The 16196-nt window shown below is 44.7% G+C and overlaps 1 protein-coding gene across 1 annotated transcript in view; it reads right to left on the bottom strand.

Annotated features, from left to right (window-relative positions):
• Positions 1 to 16196, bottom strand: part of Nwd2 (NACHT and WD repeat domain containing 2) — a 135093-nt gene continuing 118897 nt past the window's right edge. Inside the window, exons 4-7 of the mRNA XM_055623944.1 lie at positions 14308 to 14511; positions 11709 to 11853; positions 7716 to 8305; positions 1 to 3933 (exon numbers count right to left, since the gene is read on the bottom strand). Coding sequence (XP_055479919.1) covers positions 1 to 3933; positions 7716 to 8305; positions 11709 to 11853; positions 14308 to 14511 — 4872 coding nt within the window. The remainder of the gene's footprint in view (positions 3934 to 7715; positions 8306 to 11708; positions 11854 to 14307; positions 14512 to 16196) is intronic.

Here is a 16196-nt window from a genome sequence, read left to right as displayed (position 1 = left end):
TCAGTTGTCTGGCGTGTAGCTGTGGCTCCGGGATTCTAGGGCAGCACACACCCGGTCATAACAAGAGTTGTGTTTCTTGGAGGGCGTTGCCTCATTGGACTCAGAGGAGTCACTCACGGTGATGGGGCTGTCTCTGGCAAAGACCTCGGTGGACTCTCGCCATAAGCAGTCCACGGACACTTTAAAGGAGTAACTGTTGGACTTGGGCCTGGACGTCTGTGTTGCACTGTTGAAGATCTGTCTGCTATTGGACGTGGCGATCTTGATTTTCAGTGCGGCATCTACACGGTCCACAACTGTGTATATTCCTATACTCCCGTCGTCAAAGCCGACTATGATGTTCAGGTGTCTCTGAGAAAGCGCAAGAAAAGTTGGTGTTTTGTAAAGGGAACAAGCACCGATGTTTTTGCCATCAGCCAGTCTCATTACAATTAAGCTTGATGTTGCATCGTTTTCCTCCTCCTCCTCCCCATTCCGGAAACAAATATATACCAGGTAGCGACCATCTCGAGAGAGCCTCTGCCGCCAGATGACTCCGGAGGCATGAACCACCCGTAGTTTTCCACTGTGTAAATCCAGCACATTGATATTTTCATCTCCCCGGGATATAATGCCTAGCTTCCCATTGGGAGAAATTTCAAAGTCCTCCAGGGTTTTCAGAAAGTCGCTTGGAAGCTGCACACGTCGACAGATCACCTCATCGGTCAGACTCCAGATGTTCACGGTCTCAGCTGATGTGGCGAACACGATGCTATCGGGGCAGTCAGGGACCAGCTTAAGGTTCACGATGGTGATGCCGTTCTCACAGCAGTATTTCTTCGTGACGCTTCCAGTCCAGAGGCTGACTGCCAGCACTTTGCTTTTCGTCGTTCCCACCACGAAGGTGTTGGCGGCGGTAATAAAGGCATTTTGCAAAGTGGTCAGGATGTTGCAGACCCTGTGGCCTGTGGCGAGCCTCCAAACCCTGGAGGCGTTTTCCTCGCAGAGGGAGACCACAAACTGGTCATTATGCGTGATGAGCAGCTGGGAGATCCTCTGCCCGTTAATCCGGAAGAGGTTTTCCCCACTGCTGGTGTGCCAGACGTACTGGCTGCATTTGTCGTCTGACGTCACCATTATGTCTCCCGCGGAGGTTAGCACGCAGTGTTCGACCGTTCCTTCGTGCTTAAATACCGCCTCGATGAACCCGCTGCTGAAGTTCCACTTATGAACACAGTCGGAGCCATCCAGAGAGTAAATGATCTCCCCTCTGGCGGGCAACACCAGGCTCTGGATGGGTTTGCCAGTTTTGTCGATGTTGGACATAGCCGTGATTATGTCTATATCCCAGATGGAGAGGACACCACTGGTGGATAAAGACAGCAGCATATTGTGCTGGCTGGACTTCACCAGCTTAACTATGGTACCTGAGATTTCCGGCAAGCTCGCCATGCACTGTCCTGTGTCCCTTCTCCAGAAGAACACTGCGGGGGTCTTCTCCATTGTCGCGATGATGCAGTCTCCATTTTTGGATAGCACGGCAGATATAAATCGTTCATTGTGCCTGGCTCGGAACTTCTCCGCTACCTTCCACATGCCAGTGTCTAAGAGCTCAATGCTGAGAGCTTTGCAGATCAGAATTGCACTTTGGTCCTCTGACAGTTCAAAGCTCACCACCTCACTGTCTTCCTTTCGGCAGTCAAAGTCTTCAGTCAGCTGGGGGTTAGAAATGTCCTCTGTATTCCAAACAGAGAGGCTTCCTTCACTGTCTACCATGACCATTTCTTGAGCCGTGTCCAAGATGAGAAGAAACTTTACAAAACCACCTGAAAATTCTGCCGTCACTGTACATAACTTTTCTCCACTGCCTAAGTGGAAGATGGTGGTATTGTTCAGGTACTGGCCGCAGAAAGCATATAACCCGTCCAGAGAGCACTGGACACAAGTCACCTCATACCAGCAGTGGAACTGGTAAAGGGGCCACCCGTAAAGCAGATCAATGACAGTGACGTCTTTGCTGGCCTCCAGCCATGCGAGGGCGTGGTTGACAGAGAGTGTAAACCCATTGATGTAGGCGGAGCCGCTTCCATGCTTGGTCCCTTTGACTTCCACCTCCGACAGGAGGCGGGAATTGATGTTGTCATAGATCAGCAAGGTGTTGTTCGTGGTGGCAACCACGAGGTACTTCTCGTCACTGCTGAGCTTCATGCCCAGGATGACAGACTGGGCTGTAGTGATTTGCCGGAGCAGCTGGCGAGTTTCTACATCCCAGGTGCTGATGGAACCATTTTCTAAGGCTGTGAGAACGGTGCTGGGGTTACAGGTGGGAAGAATCTCCGTGACGTGCAGATGACTGGAGGCTAGGGGCAGCCGCTCAGGGCTGTACGTCACGTCCATGGATGAATGGAGAGGAACAATGGAGCAGTATTTGGGTCCATCTTTGTCGCATTCCAAGAGAAGGTGTCTAAGTTTGGGCAGCGAGCTCACCACAGGCAGCAGCCTTTGCTGAAGCTCCGCCGAAAGGGAGCCTGGGAACTCGATGACCTTGTTTCTGATGCCACGGAGTGTGCTGGCCAGGAACTTCAGCTCCTTTTCTTGAGAGTAGTTGTAAGCCAGTTCTATGTCGGCGAGCACTTTTTCAAACTGGCCGATTTTGATCATGGTGTAAAGCCAGCTGAAGTTCATGATGATTCCGTAAAGCAGGTCATCTGTTTTCCCACACCTTGTCAGGTGATACAAGAGCTCAGACATCTTCCGGTGATTGACAAAAAAGATGTCAGGCTCCAGTGGGTTACACTGGAAAACCCACGGCTGCTCGGGGGCCTGCCTGTCAAAGGACGCTTGTTCCATGAAGTGCTTTTCTTCCTCGAGCAGACTCCTGTTCTCTAAGTCCAGGCAGCCATTCAAGTAGGTGTCTTCTAGGCAGAAAGCTTTCCGCCTGCCTCCTGACCACACCCCTAGAAAATAATCCGCCAGGATTGTGTGCATCTCACGAAGGTTGCTGTCCTCCTGCAGATACAGCTTCTGAGCTATGAGCTGCAGGTGTCTGTTGGCCCAGACTAGAAGTGTGACGTTCTTCACATGTCTTTCTATTAAGTATCCACTGAGGCCCTCCTTAAGCCTAGCGATATACAAGTAAGGCACCCTCAGAGGGTTGCTGGGTCTGGCGTTCTCACTGAGCTCATTCATAACACTGTTGTCCAGAGCTAGAACATCCTCCAGTTCCATCTCACTCAAACCCACTTTGGCCATGGTGATATAACCCAAAGCTCTGGAGACCAGTTTCTGCCCACACCTCTTCTCCAAGGACCAGAACAACTGCTCTATGCTTTCATGGACAGTCACACAGAGGGAGGACTCATCAACATCCTTGTGAGATCGCCAGTGTCTCACCTCCCTGAAGGTTAGGTTCACAAACATGGGCAGCGTGCACTTGGAGAAGGCGTTGTTGACGTAGATCTGCTGGCCTGACGTGACCTTTCTCTTGACCCTCAGCAGCTGGTGTTTGAGGACCTGACTGCACATCTTTCTGTCCCGAGGGATCAGCTCAATGTAGTTGTCCTCTTCATGAATAAGGCACTTGAGTTTCTGCAGGATCCCATGCTTGTTGGGCAGCGTGGAGAGCACGATCCGCACGAACCGGGGAAGATGGGCAGGTAGCCACCAGAGCTTCCGAGCGTCGTCATTTTCTGAGAGCTGCTCCAGGGCGTCAAATATGATCACCAGAGGTCTCTGCAGAGAAGACTCATTCAACAGGTTTATAAATAAGTCACGGAGGTCATGGATCTTCTTAGGATAGCTTTGAACCAGACACCGGTAGTTGACTGCCAGTTGTTCACAAACACTTAGAAGGAGTGTCCTCAGATCGGTGCTCATATCTGTCGTCCCTAGAAATCTCACAATGACAACTGGGTCAGAGTCTGGCCCTGTGTCTTCATGGAGCCAGCCGTAAGCCTAAAACATACAAGCGTAGTTTAGAATAGTGCTGTGCCTGTACACAGTCATAATCAACGAGGTTCCTCTCTAGAGCTCAGACTAACATTCGCCATGCAGAAAGGAGCCCTGATCTAAGAAGAGCACAGGTCTCCTGGGACGGCCCACCCGCTGCCACAAAGCTCCCGTGGAGACCTGTGGGTGGGGCCCACAGGCAGGAGAAGGGGCTTCTTAGCTGTAAGGAAATGTTGTTTGAAGTTTTAAAACTACAGAGCATTTAATAACCATTAATGTGGGTCATTTTTCCGTCTAAAGCCATAACTTTTGGTAGTCGTTAGCACAGTGTTCCTTTAGTGGCTCACTACATAATGGTTTATAAATTACATAGAGTAAATGTTTTCATTAACTGAGGATATATAATTCCATAATGGCTGACCAAATTTGAGTTGATTAGAATGTAATAAAATAGTCACCACCAATTCTCCACACAATAGAATCTTGTGTAACTGAGAGCCATTTCTGTGAGTCTACAGGGTCGTCACTGTGACTGTGACTTTCACCATAAGAGTCTGTATGATTTGAGATGAGAGGGCTGCCTCTCAGTGGTTTCTAGCTCCCCCACCACTTGGCTCACAACCATCTGTAACACCAGCTCCAGGAGACCGACACCCTCTTCTGGCCTCTGAGAATATTCACACTCAAGTCCACATGCACATAGCCCCATACACAATACACATAATTAAATATAAAGATAAATCTTTAAAAAGTCTACATAATTCTGGTTATAAGAGGTTAGTTAATTGCTGTGCTTTCTAATACTCCACTGTGTAGACAGATCATTAATATGATCTCTCTGAAGGGCACGTGGATTGAGTGATATTTGATAGGAGAGAAAACTGAAACTCAGGCTAGATGACTAACTTGCTTCAAGTCGAATGGTCATTAGAAACCAAAGTGGATTAGAAGCCACATCTGACTTTCATTCTACACACCCTTCCCTCCACCTTCCTCCCCCACTTCCTTCCTTCCTTTCTTGTAGAGCTATGAGGATAAAGAATATAGAGATCAGTGAAATTCAGTACTTTTTGTGGGGGGAGGGGCAAAAAGTCAAAGTTGAGAAGGACCATGATCAGAGTGCAAATTAGCCCTCCAAAGAGTGTTTTTAGGGAGCTAAAGCTTTTCAGCTATTCTATTACCAGAAGGCTCTTTAGAAAATAAGAGATTACTCTATGAATTCTATGACTTCTTACATACAGATTTTTCCCCCATAAGTCAGGAAGCTTGGATCTTTGAGGTAGTGCAGATTAAGAAAAAAAAAAAAAAGAAGAAGATTCAATGTCTATGGATGGAGTTGAATAAATGGCATAGGACAAGGAGCTCCCAGCTGCGTGGTTTTGTTGTTGGGAGCTGCTTTTAGGACTGATGGCGATGCCATCAGCCACACCATTCGGCTGTCCACTGGTGGCTGACCAGAGCTCAAACACAGACCATCTGATTTCTCATGTGTTGAGACTGTGTCTACGCTGTCCGTGGGTTCTGCCCTGTAATTAAGAGCTGGGCTCACAGGAAACAAGCATGAGATGGGAAACGAGGTCACAGACTGTGAAAGTGTGACACACAGCTACTCACTCAGCAGTAGAAGGGCAAAGAAACCAGTAAGCAGAACCCTGGACTGTGGTAGCCAGACACTCACAACTGAACCAAATCTCCAGAAGACAGAGAGCCGGCCATCACTCAAGATCAGCTTGGCACGACCAGCAGCCTGCAGAGTAGAGCTGTTTCTCTGTATGTGCACACTAGCCTGTCTCATGCAATCTGCGACCTTGCCTGCACACAGACACACCACATGGACCTTCTGCCCTGCCAGTTCAACAGTATTTGCTCCTGTGACGTTCCTTCCCTGGGAAGGAAATCCCCATCACACTTCACATGTGTCCCTCACAGCGTCATCATGTGCTTTCGAGAAATAATCCTGAAGTTTGAAGGCACATATGCAAACTAGTCAAACCAGAGTTTAAAGTCTCTCTCCCTCTCTCCCCAACCCCCTCTCTAATGTGTTCTGACAGGACATGGTGCCTAAGGTCAGGTCTCTGCTTCCCCTGGCACTTAAGAGAAATTGATCACAAGCATGGGAAGCAGCTGAACGTGATGCACTAAACCGTGGCCAATTAGTGTAAGGATTACAGAGCTGATTCTCACCTAGAGATTTGCTTTGGCACCGAATCCCCACAACAGGCTCAGTGCAGCCAACCCTGTTTTTGTACTATAGTGACCAATTGGATATTGTGCAGCACATGACAGGCTATAGAATATTCAGAGTTAGAGAAGGCTCCCTAGACAGCGCACAGAAGCATGACATGACCGCTCTGAGTGCCCATCAGACCAGTAGAAGCTTCTACTTTGAATTCAGGTGTAAGGAAAATTGAAATGGATCTAGTTTAGTATGGCTTAGGCTGACATGGCAAGATAATAGGTATTACATTTTAAAATGAGGTCACAGATCCTCATGTAGGGCCCGAGAGAGATTCTGAAGTCACTTTAGCGATAGCACACATTCAGCCTGCAAAAAGGGCCTGAGGGAGGTGGCAGTCAAGAAAAAGGTGGAGATGAAGGCACCATAGGATTCATCTCCCATCCCCTCATCCTCAGAGGAGAAGGCAGAACAATGCTCATTCTTCATTTTTAGCCAGAGGACGTGGCTTCAGACTCTTGAGGACTCTGAGACCAGAGGACATGGTGCCTCTGAGATGTTTCAGAGACGATGTCTGAGAGACTTGGTGGCAGGCTAGCTAACAGATCTGACGGAAGAATGAACCAGATCCCGGCCTGCATCTGTGGGTTCTGAGGGTTAAAGAGCACCTGGACGTTTCCCAAGATCCTAACGTGAAGCACCAAGAAGAGGGAGATAGTAAGGCTTGCTGCTTTCCTTGTCCCAGAACTTGCCTGAGGACTTCGAGGGGCTGTGGAGAGGATCTTATGACAAAGATTCTAGAGTTTGTTGGTGGGTGTTTAGGAAGTGATAAAGGAACTAACAAGAAAAAGACACACACACTGCATTTGTGAAGCTTCGGTGAGAGACGATTAGTGGGTCTAGGGCTGGGGGTGTGAGGAGAAGAAACTTCTGGAAATGGTGGGAAGGACTCAGAGGAGACGGTGGGCAGCTTTTAGTGTGTATTAAGAGTTCGGCGCTCACTCACAGCAGCTTGGCTCATGTGAGAACTTCGAGGTCGCCTAACCTTCCTACACCCACTATACTACTCAGTAGGGTTTATAAATGTGGTTGGGGCTAGGAAAGGAGGGAGGAAAACGTGCTGTGTCAATAAAGACGTCCATGGTTCCAAACCCATACTGAGGAGGGGGTGCGACTGTGGTGGGCCTCACACGAAGGAGAAAAATATAGACCAAACTTAATTATCACTGTAGACTGTGCTTACTCATTGTTTCACTGAGACTGGCTAAGTGAGTAGAAAAACTGAAAAATGGGTTTTTCCTGACAGGGGTGAAAAGGGTTTTTGAAGAATTGGTTTCCCCTTTCATCCAAATGAAGTGGATGAGTTAGAATAGTGAGTGACAAAAGAAAGTGCTTTCAGAGTTATGTCCCATGCACAGAACAGAACAGCTGTTATATCAGCAAAAAAAGAAACACAGAAGTAGGCACCCCCTAAAGGCTAGTTATCATTTAGGAAGCAAACACAGAAAAATGAAAATGGAATTTTGTCAAGTTATTATTTTCCCCCAAAGAAAAATATTTCTGCAAACATAGAAGGGGAAGACTAGGTGATTTTTGTTTTGTTTTGTTTTACCTTTTTTGCTACTTCAGCTAGCAGCAGAGTCTTCCCAGTGCATGGTCCACCGTATACAACCAGAGGGTTGATGTGCCCGGTTTTGCTTGGAAGGATGTATTTATGCAAGATGTTTAGCGACTCGCATTTGTATTCATAGAAGGAGGCATGCGTTTTACAGAGTGAGGAGTGCTGCAGGATTTCATCATACAATGCATCAGTCTCTGGGTCAAAATTCTGCTGTACTGTAGCCTGAATTATGTCAATCATGTCCTCATAAAACTGCTTACCAAGTCCTTCTATGTAATGATTTTCTATCTCCTGGGAGTAGCCCAGCTTCATGTCACAGTGAGTGACAGAAGTGTACACTCTCAGGTTAGAGGATGCGACAATGGTAGGAATGAATTCATCCCTGAGTTTGATCAGCTTCTCTTGAGCTTCTGGGTCACGGATGATTCTTGGGTCTGTTCCAGTTACGTCCATGTATTTTCCCATCTCTGGGATTTTCACAAAGCGTTCGATGTTAGCAATCTTTCTGATGTAGCACACACACTTCTTCAGGAACGCTGGCGTTTGCTTGCCTAGAGCAAAGTCAAACTCATCCTCAATAGCTGGAAGAAGAGAAGTTGGAGTTTATTGCCTCGAATAAAGGAGCCATGTAACCCAATTCCCAATAAGTTAGGTACTTTCGGGGAGGTTATTTGGCTTATAATTTGTAGAGATACAACCTGTGGAATGAGTTCTTACGTTAATATTAGTCTTTTCCTAAGCATATAGAACCTAGAAAAATAGATTTTTTTTCATAAAATATTTAATTTCCCTCCCAATGGGAAGGAAAAGTTGAAAACCAGCCTGCTAAAGCAAGAATGCCAGGTTCATAGTGATGATTTTAAGATTTAAGATTAATTTCCCTCTCCAACTTCAGCCCTATTAAATGTGGGAACAGCAGGGTCCCTGTGGGGCCAGGAAACATGGAGGCGGCTAGGTAACATAGCTGGTAGCTCCTGGCTCCTTGCCAGGCATTCCTTTAGTCTCATCCTTTTGTTTGAGGTGTATTGTACCCTAGACAGATGTGCTGAAATAGAAATGAAAAAACACATCCTAAAATATAACCATGTTCTGACTTCTGATCAGTTTTAACAAACCATGATACTTAGTCCCACGGTCTCAGAAAGGAATAGAAAATGACTTCATATAGGACATCACTTTTTCTGAACTAAACCACATATGTCCTATCGCACATAGAGGTACATAGAAGTAAGCATGCAGTGTAAGGCTCCCTCCCTCCCTCCCTGCCTCCTCTCCATCTTTTCTCCCCTCCCATCCTGGTTAGACTTTTTACCATCTAGACACAGCCAGGGTCATATGGGAAGAGGGAATCTGTGGAAAGAGGGTGATGGAAAGAGGGTGGTATTAGGAGTGTTTGGCCATAAGAGGGGATGCAGATGAACCACAGTAGAAAAATCCATCTAAGCTTGGCTCAGGGGAGGACAAAGGCTGTGTACAGAGTGCCTGTGTGGCATAAGTGAACCAGAATAAACGAACAACCTGACACAAAGTCCGTGTCTTGGAGACAAAGTGCACCTTTGCGATTTGGGAGAACCTGTGTTTATGATTCTCGCTGTGGTTTAGCTCTGGGATCTCCTCAGATGCTGTGTTCAAGGTTTGTCCCCTGGAGTCAGGCAGGCGTGGTTCAGTGGAGGGCTCAGGGTGTAGGGCCGTGTCTTTGAAGGGACCCTAGGCTCCTACTGTTTCTCATTTTCATCACTCACCTGGAGGTGAGTGGCTTTGCCACAAGTTACTGCTGTGGTGTGTGGATTCACCACAGGCCCAAAGGTAATGGAGCCAACTGACAGATCACGCTTAGAGGATCTAAAACAGAACCAAAATAAGTAATTTTCTCACCTCAGCCTTTGTGATGAGCACGGAAAGCTGGGTAGTGGAATTCCTGATATTTGTGCATACATATCTCAAACTTCACCTTTCCTTAGTGGACATTGGTTTCACGTTCTGTCTTTGCTCTGGCTTCAGTGGGCTTCACTCATATTGGTCACAGCACTCAGGGCAGGTAACTTAGGAATGGACTCCCAGGTGCTTTAGTGTTTTTCAGGTCTCACTATGTAACTCAGATGGCCTTGAACTCACACCCTTCCTGCCCCAGACTTCTGAGTATAGGTGTGTACTACCAAGGCCAGCGATAGTTCTCTAGAATAGAGACCCTGAAAGAGTGTTTTCCAGTGAGGTGGCGAATGCTGGTGCTGTTTGATTACAGAGAAGAGGGTCTTGCGTAGCCTGCTATCTCTCACGTAACGGAAAGAAAAGCTTTCCTCTGATCACTTGTTCCAATCCAGCACAGTAAAAACAACACCAACACCAACACCAACATCAACAAACATAAAGACAGTGCTCATTTGTGTTTAGTTTAGTTCTCTCTCTCTCAAGTCTCATCTATATAGACCAGGCTGGACTCAGACTCACAGAGACCCACCAACCCCTGCCCCCTGGCATTAAAGGAGTGAACCCGCCAGCCCACCAACTTCAGTATTTCCTAAGGAAATTTAAAATCAGACCTAACTTCCTGATGGTTTCCTTCTGGGAGTCACAAAAATGACTTATAACTAAAAAAGAACTATTGGAAATATGTGTACTCAGTGATTGAGGGTCAAGCACTTTTTGGGTTTTGACCAACACTTTTTTGTTCTATAACTATAAAAGTTTCATGAAGCCTTTGCCACTCTGGAACACGGTATTGGGAATCTGTGTTCCTAAGCCACAGCATTTAGCACAGCGATCTGGAAGTGCAATTACTATTGCTTTTCCTCAACAATTCTTTATCGTGACCTTTAAAAAAGCAATTCTGTCCTTCATCTCTGATGACTTTTTCCCAGTGGCGTTTGTTTTCCAAAAACTGTGACTGACTTCAGATCCTTCAGCTTGGGGTTTTCCGACAAGGAGGCTTCCCCTGCCTGTCTGTGGAAGGTTACGAACTAGTCTGTAACGAGGAATTGTTGTGTGTGTGTGATTTTAATATAAAGTTAAGTTCTATCACATTTTTCTCCAGTTCCATAACCTCCTTCACAGTCCCCTTGTCGTCCTCCTCAAACCTGACTTTCTGCTGGTCATGAAGTTCCAGAATAAAGCTTGCCTGTGCTGAACATTCTAAGAGGCAGGATGAATTTGTGGAGAAATGGGATGTTGCAGGTCCGGAGCCAAACTATTTTAGATTGCCTTTAGACCCATAAACAGCCATTTACTGCCTACTTTTGCATTGACCAAACATCTTTTCAGCTATCAGGAAAAAATCTTTTTGGGAATGTACATACAAACAGACTCTGAGTGTCCACTGACATACAGGCTCAGAATGCTGTCAGACTGCATCTGATGCTTACAGCAGCGAATTCCCTGCTATTCTGTAACCTACTTACTTGATGTTTCTATCAAGGTATTTGAAAATGTCTTGACTTACTGCTTTTTTGTTTGTTTGTTCTGTAACGATAAACGTTTCAGAAAATGTTACGATGGTGTTTGGAGTCGCCTGAACGCGTGCTCTCAGGCTGTGGTCACATTCGCATCTGGCCCCAGAAGAGACGCTTATTGCCTTGGCTGAGGGCTGCACATGCGTGTTGACACTCAGTCTGTTTCCTCGGAGGGACTCAGACCAGTTGGTTCCACTGCCTGGGAGTCTCCACCTTAGATGGTCATGATACCGCTAACTCTGATTCCTTCCATCTTCTATCTCAAAAAGCAGCCCACCTCATCTATACAAGAGCCCCAGCGTCCCTCCTCAGCTGCTATTTTTTTGTAACTATGTTTTTTTAAGTTACAAGTTATTTAATTTTTGTAACAGTCTTGAGCATTTATTATTTGGCAATCATTTCTTAGACTCACTGAAGTCAGTTTCCAGGAAAGGAGAGACTTCCCTTATTCATTGCTGTTTCCCCAGAGTTTACTAAGCTGTAAATGCTTCCTTTTTTTCATTCATTTCTTAATTTTCTGAAGACACATGAAAATTACCTGAGAACAGGTACCTCTTAGCCTGGCTGTGTTTCATTTTACCCTGTTCATGCAGCAGTTTGACAGCAGCTTTAAATATTGTTTTGATTTCATCCGATATTTCTTGCCATGGCCTCTCGTTTTCAGTACTGGCAGAAGGCTGTGTCTAGAAAAAGGTGAAAGTGGAAAGTCAGTCTCAAAATCGTGAAAGATAAGCCGGCATTTAAGAGCAAGCTTGGTAAATGCCAAGACTATGAGAGTTAGTCTCCCAATGCCTCATTTCATCCCTCTCTCTTGCTCTCTCTGATAATCCTGAAGTAAGAAATCATCCCCACAGGACAAGTGAACTTCCCCTGATAACATGAAGACATGTTTGTTTGCTGGGCTTGGCTATGGTTCTTATTGGTTATTCATGTGTCGGGAGTTTGACCCTTGTTTCTCTTGGCAATGTTGGGAGGTGAGATGGAATAAAAACTGGTTAGGTCACTGAAATGCTATCCTTGGAAGATGTTAATGTCATTCTCATTGGGTCCCAGGTAGTTCTTGAGGGACTGGGTTCTTACAAAAAGTATCACCCTAGCTTCTAAAGCTCTCTGGTTTTCTCATCCCACCATGCTATTTCTTCTGCATGAGCTCCTACCGTGATGAAATAGACAAGAGGGTTGTTATCAGGGGCTGAGGAGATGGAAGTGCCCACCTGGGCCTTTCAAAGCCTAAAACTATGAGTGAGAGAAAATTCTTTTCCTCAGAAAGTAGCCAGGCTTTTATGTTTTGTTATAGTAAAGGCAATTAGTCCTAAGGCACATTTTATTACTTTACCATAGCTTTCCCTCTTTGTTTGATTTATATTTCATAACAATATCTTTATAATGTCCTTTGAAGAGGAGAGGAAAAAATTAAATGGGAGGTGTTTGTGTGCCACTATGTCTTTAGCTGTTTTGCTTTCTTGTGTTTTGTAATCAGCTAAGAAAGAAAGTGCGGGGGCTGTTTAACAAGAAAGAAATATTTATATGGTCTAGAGAAATATTTATGTAGATCATTTATAAAGTCTTATTCATACCTTTATTTAACAACAATTATGTATGATTTACACATGAGCAGCTTTGAGCATTTTGAGATGATTTACATTTACCTGGTGGATCATAGAAATAAGCAGAGACAGAGCAAACAAACTATTAAATAGTCCCTTGGGAGCAAGCGTTCCCAGAGCACTGTGGGAAACAGCTCTTTGTGGTTTCAGTTTCTATCCTGTCTACATTTACTCCTATGTGTTCAGCCCTGGGATGCTTTGGGTTTACTCTAACAGCCCTATCTAGAAAAGCATTATTGTTATGGATGTGTTAAGTAATGGCAGTGTGCATATGAGGAAATCGATGTCTTTGGCATGATTCCATCAGCACGAAGAAGGCACCAGAAAGACAATCACCTAAGAATGAAGCCATGGCTAACTGGCTAACCTATCATTCTTCTCCTGTAGCTGTCTGGATACCAGTTACATCAAGGGTGCCCTCTTTGGAATGGATATTAGTCTTTTAAACATCCAAATGAACAAACAGACCCACTGTGCCCCTCTTTTCCCTTTACTTAGTTTTAAAAGGCATATAATAGATATACATAGGTGCCAAGTTGGACAGGAGAGGCATAAACCAATTATTCTATGCTTCTACACAAACTACAAGTACATAAACTGTTGGAAATGTTAAAGAGGAACTATCAAACATGCACTAAAAATGTACAACAAAGAGTCCATAAAACAGCAAAGCATATTTTAAAAAGGATTCATAAAATGAACATACAAGCAACAATAAAAACCAAACACACAAAAACATTCATAAAATAAAAACATAACTGTTGAATTGAAAATCAGCTTATTAACAGAGTAGAAACAGCTGAAGAAAACATCAGCAAATTGGAGTAAAGACCCAGAATACTTTTCTGGAAAGCAGCAGGAAGAGAGGGGCAAAAATTGATACTGTGGGGAAAATGGAGATTCTGAGATAGCTGGGACTGTTTGGTGGAAATATGACTGAGGAACCAAAAAGGTAAATATGAAGAGCTTCAGTTTGTTTCCTGTTGCTGTGGTGAACATCATGACCAAAAGCAACTTAGGGGAGAAAGGGTTGGTTTGGCTACAGGTCCCATTACAGTCCATCATTGAGGGAAGCTAAGGTGAAGCTCAAGCAAAAACCATGGAGGGATGCTGCTCCCTGGCCCGCTCCCTGGCTCATGCTCAGCTAGCTTTCTTCCATAGCCTGGGATCACTTGCCCAGGATGGTTCTTCCCATAGTGCACTGGGCCCTCCTGCACCTACTAGCAATCAAAACAACACTCCACACAGGCCATTCTCATGAAGGCACTCCTTTCAATTCAGATTCCTTCTTTCCAGGTGATGTTAGGTTGTGCCAAGTTGGCAGTAACAACGAACCAGGACAGGAGGTAATAGGAGAGTTGGTATTTGCTAAGATAATGGTGGAATAAATCTGAGAATTAACGGGTTATGTGAATTTACAGATTACAGGCATGGCATATGCTAATCACTGCCAACTAAATCATCATGTTTTCAGATCCCCTGAGAGCATTTATAGCTGATTAGAGGGAAAGCCCCAGAAGGCAGACTTACTGAGTTCTTGCTGCCTCCTGGTCCCTCCGGCCTGGGTCTGAGGTAATAGGCCGCCGGCACAGAGTTCTCGTCCCGACAGAACCACTCTTCCAGCAACTTGGTCTCTAATTTTGCCTCTACAGCAGCATCCAAAATCATTTCAAACTCTGAGGCTTCAACTTCCCCAGGGATTCGAATGTTCCCATATTTTTCACCTAAAAGTCCCTGTAGATCAACAAGAAAGTTCATTTTATATCCACAGCATAGTGACACTCAGCAAATATTAGTAAACAGTAAAATACATTATTCGGCCAACTTTTTTTTATCATCACGGTGTATTCTTGACTTCATTAATAAAATTAGATCAACCATAATTATAATAAGTTATTCAATATATTGAGAAGTTAGTTTACATATTCTGTCAGAAGTGACAGATTCAAAAGCTTTATGGCAAATCCTTCAAAGTTTATATAACAAGACAAAAGCTGTTCTACTCTGAGATTTGTGACAAATTAAAATGCTGAACCTTACAAAGCCTCCAAACCACAAGGCCTCCAACACAGGATTGCTCTGCCCAGAATGAGGTTGTGGCTGTCAGACCTAGAACCTCACAGCCAGGGAGGACAGAAGACAATGCCACTGCCTAGAGCGTTACTAATAGCCTCTGTGAAATAATTCAAATGTACACAGCAATCGCATCTATCAAACTGACAAAGATCTCCATAGTAAACAAGTGAAAATACAATCTTCTTAGTACTACATGAAGGCAAGACAATAAGTAACCAAATGGTGCAAACGGATGGGTAAAATAAACTACTATTCCCCTGAGCTCTACCACTTGCCCACCAGACCACAGCCTGGTCAAATCCAGGATCAGTTCTTTACATTCGCTCTGACGATAACCTGCCTTAGAGTCATCCAGAATGCTTTCTAAAATCTAAATTTCTAAGTCCCTTCTCAGAGTTAAAATATTGCGGGGGAACATGGGAAAAGTCCAGGAATTTGCATTTATTATTATTATTATAGCAAAGCCAGAGCTTATTAAGAAAAGACCAATGTGAATTTAAAGTTAAGCAAAGGCAGAGAGAGGAGAGAAAGAGAGAGATTGAAGAGAAGGAAGGCAGAACACACCCTAGCGTAGGCACAAGTTTCTCAAGGTAGCCAGTCCAGAACTTGCATTTATTTGTTAGTTTGTTTTTTTGAGACAGGGTTTCTCTGTGTAGCCTTGGCTGCCCTGGAGTTGCTTTGAAGACCAAGCTGGCCTCAAACTCACAGTGATCCAACTTCTCTGCCTCCTGAGTGCTGGGATTAAGGGCGTGTGCCACCACGTTTGGCTCAGACCTTGCATTTTAAAGTGAGGTTTCAAGAGAATCTCAGTTTCAAGAAGCAGTGTCTGTGTGCACTGTGGCTTTTAATGGTTCATGAATGAGGTTTGGCAGGCAGGGAAGCATCAGAGCTGGGGACAGAATGGATCATTACAAAAATCGAAATCTATTTTAAAAAATTGTTTCTTTGAGTGGAGCTCCTGGCACCAAACAATATAGTCATTTGATCAATATAGTAAGGTTAGATGCACCATAAAGATGACTAAAGGAAAAATTTCCCAATTTAATTCAAATAATAAGCATATATATTGGGTGCCTTCTACACAGTGCAATATAGAACTTAATAGAAGTACTAGCATGCTGGCTAGGTCTAAAGCTATTTATTGGATTGTTCTATCCTTGTCCTTTTCATCTATTGATTCTTCCTGTAGGTAGAATGCTCACAAATCATGAGCTGGTTATTTTTCGAGCATCTAAGACAAGGGTCTACCTTAGTGTTGTTATTTGAGAGATGGTAAAGAAGAAATTTGCTGTAACATTTTTGAGGAAGAATTTTGGGATTCTTTGTATCTGTGGGTTCAATGT

The sequence above is a fragment of the Psammomys obesus genome, unplaced genomic scaffold, assembly GCF_907164565.1.
Source record: "Psammomys obesus unplaced genomic scaffold, mPsaObe1.curated_primary_1811, whole genome shotgun sequence".
Taxonomy (NCBI): Eukaryota; Metazoa; Chordata; class Mammalia; order Rodentia; family Muridae; genus Psammomys; species Psammomys obesus.
The sequence above is the reverse complement of the archived record's forward strand: the minus strand, read 5'-3'. Positions and strand labels throughout refer to the sequence as shown.